The 27,985-nt window shown below is 47.5% G+C and overlaps 1 protein-coding gene across 3 annotated transcripts in view; it reads left to right on the forward strand.

The window, feature by feature from the left end:
• Positions 1 to 22,545: 22,545 nt before the first annotated feature.
• Positions 22,546 to 27,985, forward strand: part of GRB10 (growth factor receptor bound protein 10) — a 204,259-nt gene continuing 198,819 nt past the window's right edge. Inside the window, exon 1 of one of the 3 annotated variants that reach the window (XM_055293144.2) lies at positions 22,546 to 22,747. Coding sequence is in view for 1 of the 3 variants with exons in the window: in XM_055293137.1 (XP_055149112.1) it covers positions 23,440 to 23,522 (83 nt within the window). In the remaining 2 variants the exon portion in view is untranslated. Of the gene's footprint in view, positions 22,748 to 23,096; positions 23,523 to 27,985 lie in introns of those variants that run through there. The other 2 variants (XM_055293137.1, XM_055293145.2) reach the window with 2 other exon arrangements.

Genomic DNA, 27,985 nt, shown 5'->3' on the forward strand with positions numbered 1-27,985 from the left:
AATTAGCCAGGCGTGGTGGCACATGCCCGTAATCCCAGCTACTCAGGAGGCTGAGGCAGGAGAATCATTTGAACCCAGCAGGCGGAGGTTGCAGTGAGCCGAGATCACGCCATTGCACTCTGGCCTGGGCAACAAGAGCGAAACTCCGTCTCAAATAAATAAATAAAATAAAACATTTCCATCTCAGGCCCTACCTCAAATCTACTGAATCAGAATTTTCATTTTAACAGGTTTCCCACATGACTCATAGGTACTGTCAATCAAGGAAAATGACCAAGAAAGTCTCAATCATTTTAGGAGGTTTATTTGTCAAAGTTAAGGATGTGCTGGAAGACATGTCTATGCCTTTCTCTAAAGATGGCTTTGAGAGCTCCAATATTTAAATGGGAAAGGTTGGGATATTGAGAAATACACAATTTTCATGTGAGAAGTCAGTAGGGGAAAATAGTCATTCATGCCTTTGTCTGGCTCAGTGAATCTGCATTTTTACATAAGATAATGGAAACAATAGGGCAGAGGAAACAATCAGATATGCATTTGTCTCAGGTGGGCAGAGGGATGTCTTTGAGTTCTGTCCTATGTCTCTGCACCTGTGAAGATAAGCTAACAGTTTACGTTGCCATGGTGAACTCTAACAGATACGCTTTAGGGTAAAGCTCTTGGGGCCGGCAGGGAATTTCCTCGTGGCAAAATGTGAGGGAGGTATGTAGCCTTTCCTCTTTGTAGTCATCTTATTCGGGAACCAAAATGGGAGGCAGGTATGCATGACCCAGTTCCCAGCTTGACTTTTCCCTTTTGCTGAGTGAGTTTGAGGTCCCAAGATTTACTTTCCTTTCACAGTACCATAAAGATTGAGAATCAATGCAATAAGACTCAGTTGACACAGTATATAAACAGGCACTTTTTAAAACTAAACACTGTATTAATATGTTTTGTAATAACCAAGAAAATAGAAACTGGGCATTTCTCATTTATCATTGTGATTGTATATGCAAGAATTTTTCACTTTATTTTCAGCTTGAGATAATAGGCAGTTTTAAAATGAAAATTATAAAGCCTCAGGATTAATATGTTCATTGCTATTAAGAAAGTCTGGGGGCCAGGCGTGGTGGCTCACAACTGTAATCCCAGAACTTTGGGAGGCCGAGGTGGGTGGATCACATGAGGTCAGGAGTTCAAGACCAGCCTGGCCATCATGGTGAAACCCTGTCTCTGCTAAAAACACACAAAAAATGTAAACAGGCATGGTGGTGGGTGCCTGTAATCCCACCTACTCTGGAGACTGAGGCAGGAGAATGGCTTCAATTTGGGAGGCAGAGATTGCAGTGAGCCGAGATCGTGCCATTGCACTCCAGCCTGGGCGACAGAGTGAAACTGTGACTCAAAAAAAAAAAAAAAAAAAAGGTGTCTGTTTTGCTCCAATTTTTTAAAGGAACAGAAATATTTACCAATGTTTTGCCTTTCAGATATAAAAGTCATTAATAAAATGAGGATTCAATCAACTACATCCTTGTTTCCTCAAGTTGGCTGATAATAAGAATAACTGCACTCTTTGTTGGTTTTATTCTTAAGTGTGAGTTACTTTAGTTTGAAACTGCTGTGGATTAGGGAGGGTGGAGTACAAGTAGTGTTAACCATGGGGAAGAGAAGATTCCTTGGCTATGGCCAGAGCAGGGCCTTCCTACACCTGGAGGGAGCAGAGCAGAAGCTCCCTGCAGCTCCTGAGCTCAGAGACAGCAGTGGCTTCTCTGTGCAGGATGCTGAGTTCACTTCACGGGCTTTGTGAATTCTACAAGGCTACAGTTGATATGTAAGGCTGCCTATTTCTTTTTGTAGCATAAGACAGGAGGGGAACCCTGTGCTCCAGGAGGTTGCTGCTTCTTTTCTCATTTTGGAGGATGAACAAGTGGCCTCTGGTCACCTAACAGTATAGGCCTCAGGACCCGATGTCATCTTGGTTCCCGGCCAAGGCTGGGAGTTTCCTGGAATGTAGGCAGGGTCCGGGCCTTGGAGTTCCCATTACTGCATGCTACATGATGCATGGACAGGCAACCTGGGTCTGGTAAGCTTGCTGGAAGTTGGCCCTTTGGGACTGGATTTTCATTTGGGTTATCTTCTCAGGACCCTGGCTATGATTCCCTTGCCTCTGGAGGGGTGGGGGAGGTAGGGAAAATTCCACAGTTTAGGGTAGGGATAAAAAATCTACTTATAACTATTGCCCCAGGTAAATGGCCTGCTTGAGTTTCTGATTCAGTAGTCTGGGTCTGGGGCTTGCACTGAGAAATTGCTTTTCCAAGGAGTTCCCAAGTAATCTTGATCCTGCTGGTTGGAAAATCTCACTTTGAAAACAACTGATCTAGGAAGTGATTAACAGTTTATAAAGCCCTTTCATGCATTCTACTGTGACTGAGTACCCCCGTTTTTCTAAGAGATTATTTAATTATATTTTTCTTCTTTTCTTGTTTCTGGTTCCCCACTTCCTCACCTTTCCGAAATGCAAATCTATAGCTCTTACCCCCGCTCCCCGCCTCCATCACCAGACTCTCCCTAAGGCGGCAAGTTCATCTAACTATGGGCTTCAAGGTGGAACTCCTGAGAGTTAACAGTTGATTTACAAAACAAAGTATCCCCACTAGGGAGCTCTCACCCTACAGGAGGTTGCCTTGAGGGATAACAGCCTGCCCACGAATGCGCCAGCAGTCACTGGTGGCACTGGAGCTGGCATGCAGAGCTCTCTGCCCTTGTTCACTTCCTCCCCTGCCTTTTAAAAGTGGTCGCTTTCTGCTCCAAAAGTGAAGTGGCACATTTAAAGGCAGGATGCCTGTGCCTCTTCCCTAAGCTAGTTTCAAAATAAATCACTTTCTTTATACCAGACTCTGCATGCGGTAAGCAACTAACCTGCTATTCTGTTACACTGTCTCATTGAATCCAGGTAACTAAAAAAGTATTAAGTTAAAATGGACTGGATTTCAGGAGTGTTGTGAACAATTCTGGGAATACTATAAGATAGAGGGAAGGGTGAGAGTTTTGAATAGCTAATGTTTACTGAGCACTGCTTTGTTCCAGGCGCTGGGGAAACACTGGTTTGGAGAAGTTAGATAATTTGCCTGAGATTGACCAGTTGGAAATAAGAACAATTTGAACCCCGGAAGTCTGGCTCCTAGGTCCATGACCACCTTCATACCCTGGTGTTGCCTTTATTACAAATGACAAAAAAATACTTGCTACTCCAAAAGTACTGGTGATAATTAAGCTTAAATACCAGATCCTGGCACAGTCCAGCGGCCTGTAGTTTTAAAGAACAGTTTCTTTTAGTTTCAAAAAACAGAGGCTCTCTCAAATTTACCTTGGGTAAAGCAAGAAACATGCAGACTAAATCTCAGAAGTTGCAGAAAGCAAATGAGCTTCATCAACCAATTCTCTCTCTCTCTCATTGTAGGCTCTTCCTTGTGGTACCTTGGCAAATCTCCATTTTCTTCTATTCTTTGGGTTTCCACCGCTTATCATGTGATCTCATGACATTGCGTTGTCTGATACCCTCACTGTAAACTAGGTCAGTCTCACCCTATTTCCCAAATAGATGCTCTAAGGCAAGAATTAGAGAGATTGGGGGATTCTTCCAATCTTGGCCATCTCGCTGGTCATTCACTGGCCTCTGAATTGGCTACCTTGGCTCTGGTGACTATCAATGGCCTAATTAGCTATGGTGGTCTCATTGTGTAAATCACAGCAGAGTGCAATAAGTTTGCTCATTAAATGAATTATTTCGACTTTGAAATAAAAATGTTTTGAGATATCACATATACCCTATTACAGTGAAGGCATACTTATTTCCACTAAGCCATTTGCTGGATGCAACCATGCTTTGTGCTATTTCTGCAGAGCTCAGTGTGGGGAAGGCTGCCAGGGACTCTCCCGAGGTCCAGAACAAGGGACCAAGGTCATAGCTGTCCTCCATAGCTGCAGTCACACAAACCCATTTCCTCAGGGACTGGGAAAAATTGCACGGCACACCTACTATTTGTCTAGGAGTGAAAACGTAGTTTATGCAAATATCAAATGCAGTCTTAATCAATGGAATCTGGACCAGGAAATCTACCTGGAGCACTGAGGAGGCAGCAATGCTGCAGGGAGATGCTGTCCTGGAAAGTCGCAGATGTGTGTCAACTGTTGTCTCCTGTCCTCACAAGCAACTACAGAACCCAACAAAGTCACGGGCCTGGGGAAGTGGTCAAATTTTTCACACATCAGGACATCTCTGGCACGAAGGTAACCGTTTTGAACCAATATCATGACTACGGTTCATTTTGAAGCATTTGAGCCCCTCCTTAAAGCCAGACAGGTGTCATTGCTGGTGTAAAAGGAGAGTGGGATTGAATCTGGGCCCCCAGAGCCCTGTTAGATGGGGAAGACGGACATGAAACAGCCCAGCTATGTCTGGGATGACTTCTGGGTCTTGGTCTTTCTACACCAGTTGTTCTCAAAGGCCAGCGTGCCAGAACTGGTTAGGACACAGATCCCTGGAGCGCCCCCACAAAGATCTGATTTTGCAGGTCTGGGTAGGGCCCAGGAATTCACATTTCTACTAAGTTTGCAAAAGGCGTGGATGCTGCTGGGCAGAGGACAACACTCTGAGGAACAGCTCTACTCAGCGTAGCCTGGGGCAGGTTATTCTGCCTCCTGCTCAGGCGTGCAGGTGCAGTCAGTTGTGGCACCACTGACTGCAAGAAGAAAGGAGTCCAGGATGACAAGCTCCATGTGGGACATTCCATGCTTGAAGTGTGTGCAGGGGGCCCGGGGGGAAAATGTCTGGAAGGTGGTTGCAAACGCGAGTCTGGAGCTCAGGGAGTAGGCTGAATTGCAGCCATCAGTGCATCAGTGGAAAGAAATTGGCATGACTCAGGAAGAGTTACAGGGTTCGACAAGGAGGACTCATTCTCATCGTCAACCCCTCCCTCCCCTACACACACCCTGGCCATTTGTCTTCAGCACTCCGCATTCATGGCATTCCCTGGAGCACTGACAGGACCCAGATCGTGGGGACCTGTCAGGCACCTGCTTCCTGAAAGTTCTTTTTGTAAGTCTTGCCTCAGTTCGTGGCCTGGTCTGGCCCTGCAGGTGTCCCTCCTGGAGGTTCCAGGCCAGCCCTGGCACCCTGCCTAGAATTCCTCAGCCTTGGTTCCTGGGCAGTAAAAATGCTGGGATGGAACGAGGGGACCTGGGGGCAGGTAAGTGGTAGAACCTAGAGAAACAGGGAGGAAGAGGAGGAGGGACAGAGGATGCAGCTGGACAGAATGCAAGTCCTGTTTCTGCAGAGGGAAGAGGCCAGCTTCTGACGTGGCTGAAGAACTCAATCTGAGGCCTCTTCCAGGAGGATGCTTCAAGGCTCTTTTGATCAAGGATGACCACTGGAGGCCAATATACACTAGACCACAGGTCTTGGTTTAGGTGGAGGGGAAGTAAATAATCCCATTACTCTTCAAGCCTAGGAAATTCTGAAAAGCAGCTAAAAAAAGCAAAAGGTGACCTGTGGCCAGGGTTGGAAGCCACCACTGCAAGAGGACATGCATGGAGCAGTGAGCTGGGGATGCTGTGGACTGAACTGTATCCCTTAAAATCCATAAGTTGAAGCCCAAACCCCAATGTGACTGTATTTGAAGATAGGGTCTAGAAGGTGGTAATTAAGGTGAAAGGAGGTCATATGAGTAGGTCCTAATCCAACCTAACTAGTATCCTTATAAGAGGAGATTGGGACACGGACACTCAGTGGGCAGACCCTGTGAGAACACAGGTGCATGGGCTTGGGAGAAACTAGTCCTGCCCACACCTTGGGCAGGCTTTTTTCTCGGACTTTGGCTTCCAGAAGCATGAGAAAATAAGTGTCCATTGTTTAAGTCCCTCAGTCTAGGATATGTTCTTATGGGAGCCTGAGCTGGCTAAGACGCTGCATGGGAGAGACTCCAGGTGGGTCAGTGAAGACCACATTTGTAGGTGGTGCCGTGTGGGGATCACCGCTCGAGAGCAAGCCTTGAGGCTCTTGTCACTGCTGCAAGATCCATGACAGGAAGTCTTAGACCAGAAAGAGGGTGGTTTATGACCTGTCAATGTGATTGGTCTCCCCTAAATTCAGGCTGTTAGGGGAGGCTGCCCATTGATGAGACTGCAGCTGATCCAGGGTGTAGCAGTTAAGCTCGCAGAGAAATGCCTGTGACAGAAAACCCCAATATATATGTCATAGAGGCGGGGTACCCAGACATCTGTGGATTAGTTCTCACCAGCATTCGCAGTACTGGACTGGACAAGCCTCAGCAGGCCTGCCAGGGCCGCGCTCCTTCCAGGGGAAGCTGCCGTGCCCACAGACCTGCTGCTCGGGCAGCTGTGCTTCCCTGTGGTTGCGTGGCTCTTTCATGGTCTCACCCCTACTGCAAGGGTGCAAGGAAGGCGATGTGACCGGGGTGGCATGCGGATGCCAGGCCACCCAGCCCAACCCCCCTTCTTTGACGAATGGGCTCACTCTTCCAGCTGCTGCCAGTGTGGGTGGCCAGCCGTGCCCAGTGGAGTCCCTCTGCAAGGCGTGCCTACGCTCAGGTGCCCTTGCTGGGGGGCAGCCGCATAGAATGGCTGACTGACAGGGGAGTGGTCATCATGAGAACCCCACCTCTTTGCCCCAATTTAGAAGATGCCAGCACAGAGCTGCCCACAGGGTCAGCTGAGACTTCTGTGACAGTGTTGCCATTCAACACCATCTTCAACTCTTACTTTGTTCCCTCCCTCCCACAGGTGATCCCAAAACACCCTCCAGTGACTGTCCTGTGCACTGATCTCCACCTCTAAGTTGGCTTCTCTCACCTCACAGCAGCCCATCTATGGGCCGACCCTATAACCAGACTTATAACCAGAGGTTTGGGGGGCCAGTAGAGGCCCATTTCACTTCTATTTTTACAGGCACCTGGTATAGAAAAATGAAAAAAAAAAAAAGCGCTATATCGGGATTACAAAATTTGTGGTACATTTTCAATGTTTATATTAAATATGTTAAAACTTTAAAAAGTAGACAAATGTAACATGATCTTGCTATGCATGAGATAATTATAAGGTTTAATAAAAGATATGCATTCACAGTGACCACATACAGAAATGAGACCTGGTTTAAAGTAGTCTGTTTAAAGTAGTATGTTTAGTGTAAAGCAGCATGTATCTTCTTTCAAACTTTCCAGGTTTCGTATGAAGTTTCATGCACGTGTGTTGTAAGGTGTTAAGGCAACAGCTCCCAAAGCACAGTAAGTCACACGTCTGCACCCACAGGTATCACTCTCCCAAACTGGCCAACATAACCCTAGCAAATAAGACGCAGCAGGAGCACGGAGAGCCCCTGGCCACCAGGACTTGCCCTCTCCACCTCCCTGAGACAATGTCCTGCAAGTGCAGGACGAAATCCCTCGGAGGAACACAGCGGCTGTTCTGGCTCAGGACCCCCGGCCTGCACACCTGGGCAGGCGGCCCCAGCCCCAGCCCCAGGGCAGGAAGGATCCCAGGGGAGGCCAGCAGAAGCACCGCGCTGTTAGGCCCAGTCTAAATCACTGGTCTAGAAAATTGTGAACAAATTAGATGGTGGTGGTTTTCAGTCACTAAGTTTTGGGCGTGGTTTGTAAAATCCCATTTGGAGGTCAAGTTTCAGTTGACCCTTGAACACTGGGGCTAGGAGCACTGACCCTTGTGCAGTCAAAAATTCACATATAACTTTTGACTCCCCACCAACTTAACTACGAATAGCTGTTGGCCAGAAGACTTACCGACCACATAAGCAGTTGATTCACACATATTTCATTATATGTGTCATATTCTGTATTCTAACACTAAAGTAAGCTAGAGAGAAAAAGAATAACATTAAAAAGGCCAGGCACAGTGGCTCATGCCTGTACTCCCAGCACTTTGGGAGGCCGAGCTGGGTGGATCACCTGAGGTCAGGAGTTCGAGACCAGCCTGGCCAACTTGGCAAAACACTGTCTCTACTAAAAATACAAAAATGAGCCGGGCATGGTGTCGCTCGCCTGTCATCCCAGCTACTTGAGAGACTGAGACGGGAAAATTGCTTGAACCCGGGAGGCAGAGGTTATAGTGAACCAAGATCACGCTATTGCACTCCAGCCTGGGCAACAGAGCGAGACTCCATCTCAAAAAAAGTAAATGAATAAAAATTTTAAAAAATTAAAAAATAAAGTTAGAGAAAAGAAAATATTATAAAACTTATAAGCAAGAGAAAATGTATTTACTCTTCGATAAGTGGAAGTGGATCATCGTAAAGGTCTTCAGCTTCGTCTTCACCTTGAGGCTAAGGAGGAGGAAGAGGAGGGGTTGTTCTTGGGGCCTCAGGAGTGGCAGAGGGGAATGAAAACCCATGCCTAAGTGGACCCACGCAGTTCAAACCCATGTGGCCAAAGGGTCGACTGTCAACTAAATTTGGTTCCTTTCATGACATAGCCCTCCTGCCCCATCATAGGCCCTACCTGTGCCCTGGCCTTGTGTGAAATCAGACTTAGACTAAGGAGACAGCCAGTTGAAGAATATGGACTATGGAATCTGACAGACTGAGCTTGCTGAAGGTGGAAATCAACACTGCAAGGAAATCGGCCAGTTAGTGCCGCAGGAACCACAGCGTCCTCATGAAAGCCAGTGATGAGCGGCAGACCACAGGGAGCAGGTGCCGGCCAGCAGACCTGGATGCAGGAGGAAAGAAGGGGGCAAGGAGTAGTGGCACCCACCAGCAACAGCGACCTCCCTGCACTCACCAGCAACAATGACCCCCCTAGAACAGCTGCTGCCCGTCCTCCCAGAAAGATTCCCCTTAATGAGCCCTTTCTGTTCAGGTAGCTGGAATAAATCCTTTCTTCCTCCACTCTAATAAAAGAAGAAAAGGAAACAGCAATGTTCTAGTGAGATATGTAAAGGATTTGAAAAAAAAAAAAAAAAAAATGGCTTGCCCAGGGGCATTTCTTGTGGTGCTATTCATAGTAGCGGAAAAACTGGAAAGGGGCCAAGTGCCCCACAGACATGCATGTGGAGGGTGTCGATTCATAGAAAGGGGTGCCTGGAGGCAGCTGAAACCAAAACAGAATGCGAAACTCACTTCTGGCTGTTGAGATGGAAACATGTACATCATTATTTATTGGGAAGTGGCAAAAGGTTATCCAAATAGTTGACATTTCATGTATTTTTAACTCTTCCTGTAAAGTTGTGAATATAAGGGAAATTTAAATTAAATGATAGCTCTTCTTTCACAGATGGCTATAAAATGAGATGCTCAGTGCCAGGCAGCCTTGCTTCCTCTTTCTCTTTCTTTGGTGTACATCCACCAAAGTCGAGTTCCCCCATGTGGCTCTAGCTGGATGATGCCACGAGGGCTGAATGGTGGACCAGAGGATGTGTGTGGTGAGTCCCTGTCAACTGAGATTAGGGTGCCCAGCTCAAAATTCACCTTGCAGGCAGCCCTGCCCAGCCCTTCAAAGGACCTGTCAACACATCAGGGTGGGAACAGGCACAGGATGTCCTGTCCCATGCACAGAGTACCTACCTAGGTGGTCCATTCCTTGGACACTGCCATCGACTGACCGGGCTGTCATTCTGAGTCTCTTCTTCCCCAGAGAAGAAAGTAACTGAGGGCCATCCCCAGTCAGGCCATTCTCCTGGCAGGATGAGCCTGACGAACCATGGGCCTGGGAGTCAGGAGGATCCCAAGCATGTATTTATGGCTCCCTGGAGGGATGGTCCCCAGAGTTTATTGCTGGTGGCACCACAGATCATTCCATTACATACATACAAATTTACTCCTAAGAAGCCACCCTATGGAGTAGGTGCTGTTATTTCCCCATCTTACAGATGAGAAAAGGAGGCAGAATAGGGGTCTCACCAGTGGTCGAGCAGGAACTGAACCTACTCCAGATATTACTAAGTTCCTCCAGGTGATGGAGGAAGTATAATCCCTGCTGACTGAGTCTTACCATGAGCCTCTATCTTGCTAGGCGCTTCAGACCCATGGTCTAGTTGATTTTGCCCATAGTATATGATCCCTGCATGATACCTGAGAATACTGAAGCTTGCAGTCATTGGGTGGCCAGCCTATGACCCATGGCAAGTAAGGGGTGTGGCTGTATTGACCCCCAAATCTGTCCTCTTTACTGTGATAGGATTTCTCAGTAGCCCTTCTGGAAGGATGTTTGTGCTTCATGACATATTCCCGAAAGACCCTAACTTGAACATTCAGTTATAGCTCTGACTCCGGGGTTGTGGGGGGTCCCTGAGTAGTGTCTCTTTTGGGGCTATGAAGGCATTTTGGCATCAAGTGTTGGAGAGTTCTGCTTAAGACTTTAGACAATTGATTAAGATGCTAGGAATGAATGAGGATGACCCTGTCCCTAAAATGCTTCAGAAAGCAAAGTGTTAACTATGTAGAGATTTTTTTTTCCAAAACAACACAAATAGAGCAGAGCAGAATGGTAAGTGTATCTTCCAAAACACCCATGCTGTTTCAGGCCAGAGTCAATGGTGGGAACTATAGGGTAGGGTGAATGGTCCACAGTCTCAGTGGAGGATTTGCACCCTTTTCCAGCCCCCACTCAGAGTTTGTGGCTTCCTGATGCACCTTCCCTGGCTGGGGACACCTCCTCCCTAGAAAAGAGTAGGTTAAATAGTCAAGCAGCCCTGCCTTTTTCATGAATATTGGTATACCTGATGCTGTGATGGCAGAAGGAACAGAGGCTTCTGTGCAGAAAGGCAACTCCATGATACTGCTCCTCTTTATACAGCGGTTACCCCATGTTATCATAGTGAACAATCATATTAGTCATGATGCTTTAAGCCGCAAGTAAAAATAGTAGTCCATGAGCCAGGTGTCAGGGCATGTGTCTGTAGTCTCAGTTATTCAGGTGGCTGAGGTAGGAGGATTGCTTGATCCTAGGAGTTCAAGAACAGCTGGGGCAACACAGCAAGACCCTGTCTCAAAACAAAAAACAAAAAACAGTAAGGATGTTTATTGACTCTCGGAATGTGAAGTCCAGGGTGGGATGGTCTGTGATGACCTCAGATGCCCATGTTTCCTCTGCTCCCCTACGTTGAAGCCCACAGGGTCAGCTTCCTCCTCAGTGGACTATCCTTAGAGCCAGGGAGGCTGCCAGTGCACCTGAGGTTCCACACTTTCTCATTCATAGCTCGTGTCCTATGTAAGAAAGGAACGGAAACTCCTGTTCTAGACACCCCCAGTAAACTTCCTCCCCCTCACTCTTCTTTGGCCTGATTGATTCCCAGGCCCATTCCTAAGCCAACCACTATATCTCTGGGACACAGGGATGGATGACTCTGATTGCCAGCCATGGTAGAGAAGAGGCAAGCTGGCTGTCCTCACTGTGCCACGCCTGACTTACTGACTCATAGTTGGGCAAACAAAATAAAATGATGTTTGTTTTATGCCACTCTATTGGGGTGGTTTATTATGCTGCATTATATTTTAACTCATTACAGACAAAAGTAAGATATAAAAATCCACTAAAACAACACTATTAGGTAAGAATTATCATCCTGACTCCACGGCTGAGGAAGTTGAGTTAGGGAGTCTGTGTAATTTATCCACAGTCCCATAACTAATAAGAAGCAAAGAAAAAAACAAACAACCCCATCAAAAAGTGGGCAGAGGACATGAACAGACACTTCTCAAAAGAAGACATTTATGCAGCCAAAAAACACATGAAGAAATGCTCCTCATCACTGGCCATCAGAGAAATGCAAATCAAAACCACAGTGAGATACCATCTCACACCAGTTAGAATGGCCATCATTAAAAAATCAGGAAACAACAGGTGCTGGAGAGGATGTGGAGAAATAGGAACACTTTTACACTGTTGGTGGGACTGTAAATTAGTTCAACCATTGTGGAAGTCAGTGTGGCGATTCCTCAGGGATCTAGAACTAGAAATACCATTTGACCGAGCCATCCCATTACTGGGTATATATCCAAAGGACTATAAATCATGCTGCTATAAAGACACATGCACACGTATGTTTATTGCGGCACTATTCACAATAGCAAAGAGTTGGAACCAACCCAAATGTCCAACAACGATAGACTGGATTAAGAAAATGTGGCACATATACACCATGGAATACTATGCAGCCATAAAAAATGATGAGTTCGTGTCCTTTGTAGGGACATGGATGAAACTGGAAAACATCATTCTCAGTAAACTATCGCAAGGACAAAAAACCAAACACCGCATGTTCTCACTCATAGGTGGGAATTGAACAATGAGAACTCATGGACACAGGAAGGGGAACATCACGCTCCTGGGACTGTTGTGGGGTGGGGGGAGGGGGGAGGGACAGCATTAGGAGATACACCTAATGCTAAATGACGAGTTAATGGGTGCAGGAAATCAACATGGCACATGGATACATATGTAACAAACCTGCACATTGTGCGCATGTACCCTAAAACCCTAAAGTATAATAAAAAAAAAAAAAAAAAAAGAAGCAAAGTTAGAATTTGAACCCGGGTCAAATTCCTGGTTCCAAAACATATGTCCTTAACTAGAACTGAATGAATATGGAGCCCGCAACCGAATGCTCTACCAGGGCATTGTGACAAACTTCCTCCACGGGTGATGGCCTCTATACAAAAAGTTCTCATGGAGTTTTTCAGACATGCAGACATGGAGGCTCTGAGAGACAGAGCAGCTGCTAACTGCTGCCCTCACCGACTGGTCTCTCAGAGCCCCAGCTGGAACCCCGGACTCTTGTCGACTCAGACACTTAGGGCCCCTGGGCAGTTTGGAAAGTCTGTGCATCCCTCCCTGGGAAGAGTCTTTCTGGTATACATCTGCTCTCGTCATCGTGCAGGCCCCCAAAGAGTCTGTCCCAGCTTCTCAGAGTCCTGTTGCAGAAGCCTTTGTAAGGCCATCAATGCCAACATCTTGACTGCCTCTGGACTGCTTTGCACCTACCTGCAATGCTGCAGGTAGTCAGCATTTAATCAGTGTCTGTTAACTGAATGAGTTATCACTGATGGTCTTTAGGACTTCCCTTCCTTTCCCTTCCTTCCCTTTCCCTTTCCCTTTCCCTTACCCTTTCCCTTTCCCTTTCCCTTTCCCTTGCCCTTTCCCCTTCCCTTTCCCTTTCCCTCCCCTCCCTTCCCCCCTCCCCTCTCCTCCCCTCTCCTCCCCTCTCCTCCCCTCTCCTCCCCTCTCCTCCCCTCCTCTTCCTTTTCTTTTTCAGGGACTCTCACTCTGTTGCCCAGGCTGGAGTGCAGTGGTGCGATCTCGGCTCACTGCAGCCTCTGCCTCCTGGGTTCAAGCAATTCTTGTGTCTCAGCCTCCCGAGTAGCTGGGATTACAGGCGCTTGCCACCATGCTCAGCTAATTTTTGTATTTTTAGAAGAGATGGGGTTTCGCCATGTTGGCCTGGTGGTGTGCAACTCCTGACCTCAAATGATCCACCCACCTCAGCCTCCTCAAATGCCGGGATTACAGGCGTGAGCCACAGCACCTGGCCTAGTACAAGCATTCTGAGTTGCATTAATTCCTTCCCCCTTATTCCTCCTCTCCTCCCTCAAAGATTCCCTGCAGACACTGGCATTCCTCTCCTAAGGGAATACTGAAGGAGTGTCACAGGGGTGCTTGGGGACTCAGGTCCTCTACAGACTTGTTTCCTAGTTTTTGTAGTGGGGCGCCAACTTTTACTGTGAACAATCTTGATCTCCTAACTGACTTCCTGCTGGATGGAAGCCCTATCTTGTTCTTTCCCAGGGACTGAATATCTGCCATTGGACTTCCATCTGTGAGCAGACCTTGCTAGCTCCTTCTATCCACCAGGTGTCTCATCACCATGAGGGTCACTCATCTGCAGAACATCTACCTCTTTTGCACTTTTTGGATATATTGTCTGGCTGCGTCGTCACTGACCCAGCTCCACCCACTCTAGGGTTGGCTCTTCCCACCGCCCATTTCTGGAGCCGCCTGTCATGGTGCCATCCCCACTCTGTGGGTGTCTCTGGTCTCCAGGAGGTCAGAACTCCCAAGCTAGCATCAGAGCCAAGTAAGTCAAACTCCCTATCAGTAGGAGGGTAAGGAGGGTGGGTAAGTGTGAGATTAAAATCCCTAACTTGAATAAATAAAAGACTTTAATATCTTCCTCCCATGACCCTCCCCTTCCTCCACCTTGGATTCAGGGACACATGCTTAAATAGAAATGAGATCACATTTTAGGATCCAAAAATAAACGAGAACACCTTTCCTAAAGAGGGAGAACTTTATGATACTGAAATCTAATTGCAGATTTTTGCACAAAAGACATCCCATTAGGTCATACATTTAAATAACTGGTTACATGGAAAATAATCAAATGACAAGAAATGACAGTACAGACAGCCAGGAATAGTGGGAAAAAGGTAGAAGGGAGTGAGAGTCAGACAAAGGGGGCTTCAAATGCCAGCCCTGCCAATGATTTGCTAAGTGACCTTGAGAAGCCATGTAGCTTCCCTGAGTCTGCTTCCTTGACTATAAAACTAAGAAAACAATATTTGCCTCAAATTTATTATGAGGATTAACTGAAATATGTATATAAAGTGCCTGGTACAGTGTCTAATGTAAGGTACACATTAAACATGTATCACCTGTTTATGCTGAAGCAGGCACTTAAGGATGGTGCTTGTTTTGAGAATGAAGAGGGAGGAGAAGAAAGAGGAGGAGAAGATAATAACTAAGGGAAGAAGAAGAAAAAATACTGTTTCTCCTGGAAAAATCTGTCACATACAGTCACTCAATCTTTAAATCTGATGAGTCCTAAAAAATAATGACCCTGGGCTACACTTACATATAAATGAATGAAAAGGACTCTCTGCAAATTATTGTAAAATATAATTCTCTCCTATGCAATTGAACATCCAGGCTTGGCTAACAGAAGTGCAAGCCCAAAGTGAATGCAAACACTCACGTGATCGCCCTCCACCTGGACAGGGTTCCTCACTGCTGTAAGTACCCATTGTGGGATATCTATCAGGTTCATCTCCAGGATTAGCTGTTCTATTTTCTGTGTAGTCTCGTACCTCATGCAGGCAGATTAATCCTCTTAAAGAATGTATGCTGACTAACTGAAGCAGCTTCTGGCTTTAACATCTTAAACATTAACTTTAAGGTGCTGTCTCAAAAACATACATTCACTTGCCCTCACACACCGTGCAGGTTATGCTAATACTAAATCCCCAGTAGCTCTAAATAATTTTTACCAATTAAACATTTTTGTTCTTATTTTGGATTCTCCTACTAGCTCTGGAACTTTGGTTATTAAAATCATGAAGTGTATTGGGATGGAGATATATTTTATTAAGTAAAGTTTGTGCTACATTCATGGTTAATTAACTTCTAATGGGGTTAAGGTGCTGAAATGATTTTTTTTTAAGTGGCTGGAAAGGAGCTCATGTTTTAGAGATATAACTAGGTTTGGATGCCTAGGGATTTCGAATTGCATGTCATCCCTAGGATCCTAATTCCCAGGCTGCATTTATTTAGGAAGCTCCTTCTAAACTAGAGGGGCTCTCAGCTCTTCATTGCCAAAAAGGTCATCTGCTATTGGCCATGTCCTTTTGGTGGTCCATTTACCAGCCACTCCCATCCCTGATCCTTCTTTCTTGCTGGTAGAAGCTGCCCCCACAATACAGAAGTTAAAGATACGTGATGCGCACATTCTCACCTTCCTTCCCGCTAGGGCACGGGCCTGAGACAATGTTCTAGATCCTGAAATGTGAGAAGAAATCTCCTAGTGGATTCTGGCAAGAGGCAAGGGAGGAGAATGTCCCCTTTGTGCCCTTGGACACAGTTATCAGGGGAACTGATGCCTGGAACTGCATCTGCATTGTGATCTTGACACTACCGGGGCAAGCATTAGGCAAAGCCACGGCCCTGAGGATGACGAGGACAGAAATCCTGGACAAGGCTGGTAAGCTCTGCTCTGTTCCCTGCAGCCCAAAGCATCCTAATGGGTGCAGTGTTGTTTCAACTAAGAGGGAGACGTCTCAGCAAGAGTGCCTGGGGGAGGATGCTGAGCTTGCTCCATGATGGAATCTTCCGGCAGCAACATGGCCACGCGCTCTCCCTGCACTGTGCCTCCCTCCCTCTGTGCCGGGCACTGTGCTCACTGCCACAGTCTCATCTAAGCCCAGGGCCACCAGAAGGGCAGAGACTTGTTGTGATACATATGTCCTATACTCACCCCAATCTGTTCATTATTGTCCCTCCCCTCTGTCACAGCCCAACATCATCCTCACCTACCAGTCTCCCAACTGGTCTGTTGGCTCCACTGTAGCTGGATCGAGCATTCTAAAACAAAACTGGGATCACCTAATGACTTCAAATCACCCAGTGGGACAAGCAGACAACCATATGCCACAAAAAAGAAACTTCACCCTTGTTTCACACGGTCTACAAAAATCAGTTACAATTGAATTATATCTCTAAATGTAAGAGCCAAAACTATACAACTTCTGGAAGAAAACATAAAAAAAAATCACTGCAGTATTGGTCTAGGAAAGAATTTCTTCGATAGGATACAAAAAACAATCCAGGAAAGGACAAATTGATAATTTAACTTACAAAACAAAAAACTTCTGCTGGCCGGGCGCGGTGGCTCATGCCTGTAATCGCAGCACTTTCTGAGGCCAAGGCAGGTGGATCACGAGGTCAGGAGATTGAGACTATCCCGGCTAACACGGTGAAACCCCGTCTCTACTAAAAATACAAAAAACTAGCCAGGTGTGGTGGCGGGCACCTGTAGTCCCAGCTACTCAGGAGGCTGAAGCAGGAGAATGGTGTGAACCTGGGAGGCGGAGCTTGCAGTGAGCCGAGATAGCGCCACTCCAGCCTAGGCAACAGTGCGAGACTCTGTCTCGAAAAAAATTACAAAATAAAAAAACTTCTGCTGTTTGAAAGGTACTATTTAAAAAATGAAAAGAATGGGAGAAAATACTTGCAAAACACATCTCTACTAAAGGATTGATAATATAAATAACTCTCAGCACTCAATGATAAGAAAAAAAACCAAAAAGACGGGCACATGATTTGAATAGATACTATACAAAACACTGTATATGCACAGCAAATAAGCACATGAAGAAGTGCTCAACATTATTAGCCATGAAGGAAATGCAAATTAAAAGCAGAATGAGATACCACTACACAACATTAGAAGCTGCCCCCACAATATCAGGATGGCAGAAATGAAAAAGACAAACAACAGCAAGTATTGGGCAAGATGTAGAGCAATTGGAACTCTTACACATTTTTGGTGCAGACACAAATAATATACTTACTTTGAAAATAGTTTGGCAGTTCCTGGTAAACATATACTGAGATATGACCTAGCAGTCTCTCTTTTGGTTATTTACCCAAGAGAAATGAAAACTTACATTTCCGGAAAAACCTTTACCCAAATACTCATAGCAGTTTTATTCATAATTGCCCAAAACTGGTACTAGCCTAAATTTTCACCAGCCAGAGAATGCTGAACAAGTGGATGTACACCTACCCTAATTAAAGTATCATGCTATCCAGTCACTAAACATGGATGATTCACGAGGACATTATGCCAAGTTACCTACTGCGTGATTCCATTCAGACGACAATCTTGAGAGCAACATGGCTGGGCGTGGTGACTCACACCTGTAATCCCAGCACTTTGGGAGGCTGAGGAGGGAGGATTGCTTTGAGGCCAAGAGTTCAAGACCAGCCTGGTAACACAGGGGGATCCCCATCTTTCCAAAAAAAAAAAAAAAAAGAAAAAGAAAAGAAAAGAAAAGCAAAACCTAAGAACTGGAAGAGGATCAGTTGCCTGGAGTAGGGAGAGGGACTGACAAGGAGCATGAGAAAACTTTTTAGGGTGAAAACTATTTGTATTAATGTCTTTACTGGTTCCATAACTATATACCTTTCCAAACTCCACAAAATGTACATTAAAAAATGATAAATTTTCTGGTCAGCAAATTATACCTAAGTAATCAGCCTGAATAAACATCCTTCTGTGAGCCTCTGTTCTGGTTGTAAAGACATTTTGATCCAAGCAACTTCAGAAAAGGAGAGTTGATATTAAGACAATATAAGGAAAATGGGGCCAGGTGCGGTGGCTCACACCTGTAATCTCAGCACTTTGGGAGGCCGAGGCAGGTGGATCACCTGAGGTTGGTAGTTCAAGACCAGCCTGACCAACATGGTGAAACCCTGTCTGTACTACAAATATAAAAAATTAGCTGGGCATAGTGGCGCATGCCTATAATCCCAGCTACTCGGGAGGCTGAGATACGAGAACTGCTTGAACCTGGGAGGTGGAGGTTGCAGTGAGCTGAGATTGCGCCACTGCAGTCTGGCCTAGGGGACAGAGCCAGACCCTGTCCCTACCCCTTCCAACCCCCCACCAAAACCAAACCAAAACAAATAAACGATGACGGAAAATGGAATTCTATGGACGTTCAAAACAATAGCTATACCAGCCTGGACCCAGAGAGACAGGAGGCACGACGGCATCTGTTTGGGTCTTTGTACTTTACACCATCCTTATGCTGAGCCCAACTCGCTGTTCCTCACCTGGTCTCCATTGTGCAGATCCCACCAGTACTTCAGGTTCAGAATCCCAGGTGCAGGCTTCTGATTGGTTGGGTCATCCTTCCGCCCACTGGCCAACCTACCTACAGAATGGAAATCTCTGGGCCAAGTGTCATCCCTGACCAATTTAATTGGTACTTAGGAATCAAGGAAAACCAGGGTTGTGGGGAACCTCTAGACAGAGCAGTGCTAGCTGAGGGGAACTGTGCTGGTAGGCCCCATAATAGACATATCTGGGTGCTCTCATCACCATATATGAATAAGCCTATGCTTGACAAATAAGTATAAATAGTTAAATATAAATCTGACAAATAAGTCCCTTCTTACCCCTCCAGCTTGGTGTGTTGTCAAAACTCTAACCCCAGACCCAGCAGCAACATTCTGTGACTAAATGCAACTACTTGGTACTGCACCCTGAGGGAGCTAAGGTCTTCCATGGGTTTGGACTGAGAGACACGCCTGTCCCTCAACCCCAAAGGCCTTTTCTTTAGTTCTCTTTGCCTAACTTACCATCTTTGATGTTCCAGGGTGCCATGGGGGCATGGCAACCACAGGAAGCCTTCCTTGAATGCTGCCAGGCTCCCCACCTCCAGGCTCCAGGGTGGCCTGTCTGTCTCGTTTAGGAGTGTTTGGAATACTGGTGTGGATGTAGATAGTGCATCGTGCAGGAGTCTATTAAAAATGGGCCGGACGTGTTGGCTCACACCTGTAATCCCAGCACTTTGGGAGGCCGAGGTGGGCGGATCATGAGGTCAGGAGATAGAGACCATCCTGGCTAACACAGTGAAACCCCGTCTCTACTGAAGCAATACAAAACAATTAGCTGGGCGTGGTGGCAGGCGCCTGTAGTCCCAGCTACTCGGGAGGCTGAGGCAGGAGAATGGTGTGAACCCGGGAGGCGGAGCTTGCAGTGAGCTGAGATCACGCCACTGCACTCCAGCCTGGGTGACAAAGCGAGACTCCGTCTCAAAAAAAAAAAAAAAAAAAAAAATGCAGATCCACCCTGGAGGCGTGAACTCTCCAGAGCTTGGGTGGGCCCAGGGATTTGTAGTGCAAGCAGGCTCCTCAGGTATTCTGGGGCAGGCACTATGATTATATTATGACTATAGACTACCCTCTACCCCTTGCAGGGGTGGGCAGGCAGCTGCTTTCCAGACACGTGCTCGCATGTCCGCGTGGGCCACATGGGATGGTGGCCGGGCCGTGTGACTAGCAGTGGCTCATGAGAGCAGAGGCAAGGGCCACTGCTGCTCAAAGCAGTTAGCTGTCAGGGTGCCATTCACCTTGACTACTTTCCCTTTGCCAAGGTTACTGGCAATGTTTGAGACAGTGCCCAGGTCTCAGAGGCTCCTGAGAAATTAATTCACAGGACACTATTCCCCAGTAATGACTATTCACTTAGTGCCCTCTCTGTCCCAGGCACTCCCCCTGCTGGAAGGACACTAGTGAAGGGGCACAGAGTTGCCACAGTCACCATGCTTACAGTCAACAGGGGAAGACAGATGTTAATCGATTCATTACTAATTAAAAATTAGAGTCTATCAGATTCTCTACTTTCAGCTGAAGGAGGCTTCTAGCTCATGTTTAGATAATTGAATTTCTCACTATCACGGAATCCTGTGTCCTGACACCTAATTCCAGCTTATACGTTTCCCCTTGGGGAAGTGCTTGAACTACAAGCCTCCCTGCCTTGCCCAGTAGGCTGAGCTCTCCAGGATAACGTATAGGCTGCATGGCTAGATTCCACTGTGGCTGCCACCCTGTTAAGAGGGAGCATTGTGCGTGGGCAGGGGCATTTGGAGTTTGGGGGAAGGGAAGGCTATAAGATACAATCTGTATATAGGATTGGCTCATCCAGGATCACTGCACAGAGGACAGCTGCAGCTTCTGCAGCCACAAGAGTGACAAGTTCATGAACTTGCATCAGAAAGTGTCTCTGAACGGGTTCTGCCCACTGATGTCTACAGAGAGCCAGGAAATGTAGGGATTGAGGGCCTGTCCTGGGAATTCTAGAGACCTATGCTAGCAGGAAAACACTTGAGGACATTTATCTTGATCACTTCACTGTGAATAGTAATGTCTGAAAATCCATACATTTTGAGACAACTAAATGCAATACCTGACTCTAGACCTCAATAGTGGATCTTGTAACAGAGGGAAAGAAATACTATGGAAGACATCGTCGGATCAACTGACTATACCGGAATATGGACCTAGATTGGATACAAGTATTTTATCAATACACATTAACAAATTTGGTGACTATTGTGGTTATGTACATAATATCTCTACTCTTAGGAAAGATACATCAATGTATTTAGGGGTAAAGGGGCCATGGTGTATGGAATTTACCCACAAGTGATTCCGAAAGAACATATGTCTATGTATCAAGGAACTTTTGAAACCTCTATCAAAGCCTCCTTGCCTATCAGGCTACCTGACTGGTGTAGGCATGGATTGCTGTTTGGACCTTCAGGAAAAGCTAGAAGGTTCAAAGCTGATGCATTTGTGAGAAGCTGGCTCAAACTGAGTTTTCTGTTCTAAAATTTTCTTTTGAGTCCTTTCTCTGCAACAGGAGTCCTCTGTGTTCCTTTCTTCCAGAAATCTAAAATCCTTTGACATCATCCTCTCTTGATTTTCATCTTCTGTTTCTGAGCTTGGACCAATAGGCAAAAATTTTAGGAAGGTCTGTTTCAGTTACAGGGAAGGATGACCTTTCCATGAGTAACACCTGTCTAAGGTGGAATAACTCCTGCTAGAAGCGGGTGCCTACAAGGGGCTTTGGCACAATACCGTACATGGCTTCCAATCCTTGCTCTGCACTTACCAGCTACTTGACTTTCAGCAAGTCACTTAACCTCTCCAAGATTCAGTTTCCCAGTCCGTACAGTGGGACTCTAACAGTAACACCCAGAGCGCCACAGTGGGCGTTACATGCAAGGATTCATGAAGGTTTTGCACAAAGTGCATGCTCTATGAAGGCAAGATGATGTTGTAGCTGCGTTTAGAACACCAAGACCCAGGAAAAGACATAATTATCGTTATGCTATGTGTATTATAGTTTTGACTCGGTAGAGATATTAAGAATCACACTAATGACAATGGCTTCCGTCAATTGGGGGGTAGGGGAGTCTTTTTCGCAGTCACTTTATGTTCCCAGTAGGACCTCATTTAATCCCCAGGACACCAACCCTCAGGCGGGCGTTATTAGCCCATCGTAAAGATAAGGACACCAGGCCTGGCAGCATTAAGAAAAAATGAAGGGCCTCTCACTCCCCCCGCACTCCGATACTCATACGCAGATAGGGCAAACTGAGGCTCAGAGAGGTGAGGCAACAGACCTGGCTGGCTGTGAGCAAACCCAGGTTTCCTTTTCCCAGGCCGGGTGCCTTCAGCCCACGACAGAGTCCGGGGCAGCCCCAGCTCTTCCGTCCCGTCCTGCTGCGCCTAGGATAAAGGATCTGGACTGCGCAGTTAATACTTCGTGCGTTTCAAACAGTTCGCTTATAAATTGTCTTTCGGGACAGGTCCAATTTGTCCTTTCACTGGCGAAGCCGCCTGAGCCGCGGCGGTCGTGGTCCCGCGCCCGAGTCCCGAGGAGAGCAGGAGGAGGGAACCCGCTCAGTAGCCCGGGGCAGGAGCCTCCGGGAGCGTCTGGCCCCCGGCCGTCCGGCCCGCGCCCCCGCGCCACGCCCTGCGCCCAGGCCCGGGCTCCTCCCGCGCTGGCGGCCGCCGAGCGGTCCGGGCGGCGGCGGCGGGAGGAGGAGCAGGAAAAGTAGCCGGGGGAGGAGGCGGAGGCGGAGGCGGCGGCGGCGGCGGCGGCAGAGGCGGAGAGGGCGGGCGGGGCCGGGCGAGTTTAAAGCCCATCGAGGGGGTGGGGAGGCCGGGAGGAGGCAGAGAGGGAAGCGAGCTGCGGCCGGGCGGGCTCGGCGCTCGGAGACCCGGTGGAGCCCAAAGTTTCCGCGCAGCCCCTGGGTGGCGGCAGCCCCGGCGGCGCGGGGCGCCCGGGACAGTCTTGCGCGCCGGCCTCGCCCCGCGGGGACCCGCGTCCGCCGCCGGCCACGCCGAGTGTCGCCAGCAGCCACGCGGAGGCGGCGGGGAGCCGCGCGCGGCAGGTACGGAGTTGGGCGGGGAGCGCGGCGGCAAGTTACTTTGTGGTTGGCGTCCCCGCGGGGCCCGGGACGGCCAGGCGGGTCCCCGCGGCGTCATTGTCTGAGCGCTGGGCGGCCGCGGCCGGGGACGCCGGGCCCCGCGGAGGCGCGGCGGGCGGAAGGGCGTCGCCTCCGGGCTGGGGGCTCCGGCGCCCCAGGCCCGCAGCGGGCGGTGCTCGGAGGCGGGACTGGGGCTGCGGGCGCGCAGCGGAGGCGGAGGCAGCCGGGCGCCCCGCCGGGCTCTCCGCGCTGCGTTCCCGACCCCTGGGGGGAGGTGTGGAGTCCAAGCGGTGCATTCTTGAACCATCTTGTCAGACGCCGGCGGCTCGCGGGCTGTGGCGGGGGCTGCGGTCAAGGCCGCGCTCCTGGGGGCCGCCGCCTGGGAGGGTGGGCGCCCAGGCGTCTCTGCAGCCCCGGGTGCTCCGCCTGCGCGACCGGGCCGCGGCGCGCGCGCCCGGGCGTCCGGGACAGTGGTGCCAGACACTCCCAAGTCCCGAGCCGGCCTATCCTCGGACGGAGGACCTTTTTTTTTGGTTCTGTTGGTGACCCGTTAGCCGCCGCTGGGGCCTAACACCAAGTTGAGGGCTCGCGGATTAGCCGCCCGCCAGCCGTGGAAATGTGATAAGAGCGGTACCGTTTGCAGAAGGAAATTTCTGATGCAACTCTTCGCCTTTGCTGATTGCCTCTCCAAACGCCTGCCAGACGACTGCCCTGGAGCATGTGCGTTATGGAAATTAGGGTATCCTTTACTTTTTATTGTGTGCGTCTTTTCTTGGGATTGGAAGAAACGCGAACTTTTTATGGTTTGCTTTCACCGAAACGTTGGGTAATGTAAGAGAGCCACAGGTGATTTTTACAGGGTCCTGGATCTTTACAATGCGTTTGAAAGAATATTTTCTTGCAAACTTGGTGCCCAGTTTCATTCAAGAGATGGGGAGGAGGGGGGAAAGACCAAAACAAGGAACGCTCGTGAGTAAATATGCGTTATTGCACAACTTGCTCGTTGCTGCTGTTTAAAAGGCCAGGCCTAGAACACTTTGTTTCTGAAAATGCTGATTCAGCCGTTTGCAGCCCCCGAGTTTCAGAAATGGTGGTCTATTTAAAGTTTCAAGCAGTTTTACCAAGAACACATGTTGTTAGCGCAGCAACCGGAGTTGACTAGGGTTTACAACACAATGCTGGCAATATTTTAACGAGCTGACCCCGAGTTTCCAGGAGGAAAGAGAATCAGGAGTTTCTACAGCAGTAGGACTTCTGGCTGTGACAGCGGTGAAGTGAAGTGTCTTTTAGGAGAGTATTTTAAGTAAAAGCACTGAAAACCAGCTGTGTTTCCAGGAATGATTCTAGATGTCTAGGTTTTTCTCTTAAAAATCAAAACTCTAGGATCACTGCATGTAATATTTGAGTTTTACTGGGAGCACTTGAAAGAGAAGGGCAACACAGGCCAATCCCCAGATTACAGGGAGGGAATTTGAGGACAGAGTTACACGCCCAGCAGGCATTGCTTCTGTAACTGAGAAGTGTAGCGACTGATACTTCTGTAGCATTTCACAGTTTACAAGGCACTTTCAAAAGCCTTGTTGCTTTTAATCCCCTCTACAACCTCCTGATCCCCATTTTACAGGTCTGAAAACCAAGGCTCAGGAGGTTAATTGGCATGCCCGAGGTCATACGGTCAGCAAGTGACAAAGCTGTAACTAGAACCTAAGCTTTGGATCATTTTAGTCTTGTGTTTTATTTGCAAAAGTACATCCACTTCTGAAAGGGAAATGGCATGGGTCAGGTATGTATAGCCTGCCAGTCACACACTCGGAGAATGATGATTGCCTGGTCTGGGGGCTCCCAGCCTTCAAGGTTAATGCCATGTTACCAGAGCATTCTAGATATTTCCTTTTAGTTCACTCACTTTTTACATTTAAATACACGTTTATTTTGGGAAGAAATTTTGATATCCATGAAGTCATGAGTTTTAATGTAGTAGTAATGTTTACTGTAATTAAAATAGAAAAGCTGTGTACCCCTAAAGTCATCTATTGCATATTATCTGTCGTCTGGTCACTTTTGGGGCAGCGTTGGCCCACTCAAAATGCTTTTCATTTGTGGATCAGGAACCCAGAACTGGGCAGGTTCATGCCAGCTACTTGTCCAGAGCTTTGTATGGTGATGGCCACCAGGATTGGGACCAAGGACAGCCCTGGCCCAGTTTCAAGGGCTATGTCTGTGTCTACTCAGCCTCTAGTAGAAGAGAGCAGAGTCAGAATCGAAGAGTTAGCTCAGAACTTCATTTTGGTGATCTCTCCGGGTACAGACTATATAATGTGTAGAAATCAAACTCCAGCTTGAACAAAGTCATCTATTGTGCCTTCAGCTTCATCTTAGAGCGGTAGAAATTCTTGATTGGTGTATCTGGTAAAACCTAATGCTTTAAAGGTGGCATCATTTAAGGAATGGAACCTATTTCCTTGGAATTCTGTCTGACTCTTAACTGCAAGGGGAAGAGAAACCTACGGGATGGTAGAATGTATTTGAGCTTGTATCTAGGGTTAGGTTGTCAGCCTGTCAGAGCTCAGAGCTAACTGCAGGGGATTTTGGTCCTGCTCCCTGGAGGGGAAGCCTGTGCCTTTGCACGTTTGCTCCGTAATCCCCGCGTCTGTTTCTCAGTTTATTAAACCAACGTGGCATTGTATGGCTCGTGAGGAGAACATATTTGCCTTGTCCTTCATTTAAGTAATCAGTCCTTCAAAGTTTAAATGAACTTTTTTTTTTTCCTGGTAGTGGAGACTTTTCTTTTAACCTGTGCTATTTTATTTTTTATATAACTGTAGAAGTACAGAAGTATGGGAGATTATGGAAGAAATTAAGGTCGTCCAACTACTTGGTGGGTGAGAGTTGGCAGACAGGTACTTTGGAGTTCTAGGGACCACTTTCAGAGTTTGCATACTGTTAGGGGTATAACTGGTCTGATCCATTCAGCCACTGACTGGTATTTAATTTGTGTGAATACTTTAGCTGCACACTTTTAGGGAGCTGTATCTGTTTTCACTCCTTCTTCCTCTTGGCTGGGACACCTTTGCATCGGACTCCCACCCCCAGCCTGGACCACTTCTGAACTGATCTCTGAGAAATGAGCTTTCCTGCACTTTTGTCTTCCGGAGGCTTTTGTCCATGCTCCTGGTGATCACAGGGCCTGTTAACTGCAGGGAGATAAAAGCAGTCAAAGCTTAAAACCACCCGCTTACTCGTGGAAAGGCAGGCTGATGGCTCTTCTTTAATAATGGATTGAAAAATGGTGTGATTGTCCTTTGAGATGGCAACAGAAAAAGCCATTTCCTGGGGTTATCAACAATAATCTCAGAGGTAGAAATGAGTGGTTCTGATTTTTTCGCTTTTAGGATATAGTGACTCTAAGGAGATCTTTTCTTTTCCCCTGTATTAGATTATTCATATTTTTGAACCATCTACTTTACATATGGATTTTTGGGGAGATTCTTCTTGTCTTTTCAGATCCCTAATTTGAGGAGCTTATTATTTGGGCTGGACCCAGCAACAGAGTGGACTTTTTGTTGTTAATATCAAGCCTGAGAATGGGTGCTGGGGAGGAATAACTCCTCCCACCATATCACTTCTTTTCTGCTCTGTTTGACCAGGGCAGCAGGCACACTGCCTCAGTTGACTCCTGGTTGTACTACTTACTAGTTTGGCCAGCCTGAACAAGTGAACCAACCTGATCCGTTAAAATGGAAGCCATAGGCGTGTTTATCCCCACGGCTTGTTGGGAAGGTAGCACGAGGTGTGATGTGTGTGATTGGCACGGTGCAGAGCTCATGCAGTCTTTGTGGCGATGTCTGTAGGCACTTTGCCGTCAGCCTTGTCTTAGAGCAGTTTGTGGACTTGATATCCTGCTTGCTATTAATTTATAAGGTTGGTTAGAAAGGGGACTTGGCTTTTGTATTTTTGTCTTCCAGTGCTTTGTACATGCTAGTTGCACAAAATCTTGTTTGAATTTATCTGAATGTTCTTTGAGCCACAGTCAGTGCTCAGAAGAATCCTTTTGTTGACTGTGTTTAGCGTGACAGTTTGAACTCCTCACAGGTAGAATTTTAAGAGCAAAGATAGCTGGTGTACTGCAGACTTCACTTGGCTGCAAACCATTTGAACCAGATAATAGTGAATAGCAGGTGTCAAAAACTGGTTTCCTTCAACCAGGAGCAAAAGTTGTGAAGACCCCTGCAGTGCGCAAGCTCTGATGGGCAGCAGCATTGGGTGTGGGGACAGATCTCTGGTCTCCAGTCCTGTGGAGCCGGTGGCATTTGTCTTCAGGCCCTCGTGGTTGGTGTCTGGACTCTTACAGAGGCACTTATCCCAGCTGGGACTGAAATGACTGTGGACCGCTTATCCTGATCAGGCTGATGTGCCCCTGGGATGTGGCTCCGAGCTCTATCTAGGGCTGTGCTAGTGGGCAGTCCTGCTTCTCCCTGAAGTTCTTGAAAGGTTTTGAATTAGGTAAATGGAACTGGGCATGAACAGCGGCAGTCTTGCCTATTAACATGGATTTCCTAAAGTACTTAGCACTTCGGCGTGTGTTGGTCCTCATCATTGTGTCATTAAGGTCACTAGAGCTAATGTGGGGTTGGGGGCTGGGATCCTCATGTGCTGGGTCAGTGCAGATTGGGGAATGCTGTCTGTCTGGTCCTGTCTGTGAGCTGTCAGGGGTCTCACTCTGGGAGCTCCGAGGGGACGTCTGAGCAATAGAGGACCATGAGGGATAGCTGAAGACCCGCTTTCTACCTTCTCTTGTCCTTTCATATGGGAGTCAAGGGGCAGGAACCTCCAAGGCTTCTCACTGCAAGCTACCTGGGCCCCACTGAGACGGCAGCTCCCCACTTCTCTGATGTGCAGGGCCTTTAGTTTACTTACTTGATTTTTAACTTTAATCCCTGTGAGTATTTAGGCAGTGGCTTCCAGCCTTTTGTAAGTGAAGAATCCCCTTTAGTACAAAAACCTTGATTATACTACATATCTCATAGGAATAATTTTTTGATTCCCTGCTTTGAGAAGCTACCATGAATTGAGTAACTTTTAAATTCAGAAGTTTGTACCACAGTGTCCTGCCCAGGGACAGTGCCTGGTGCTGAGCCTGGGGCCCTGCTTGAGATCGCTGTTCCTAGACGGTCTTCACATCCTGTGGGAAGTTGAGTTGGC

This window comes from Symphalangus syndactylus, chromosome 9 (genome assembly GCF_028878055.3).
Source record: "Symphalangus syndactylus isolate Jambi chromosome 9, NHGRI_mSymSyn1-v2.1_pri, whole genome shotgun sequence".
Lineage (NCBI taxonomy): Eukaryota > Metazoa > Chordata > Mammalia > Primates > Hylobatidae > Symphalangus > Symphalangus syndactylus.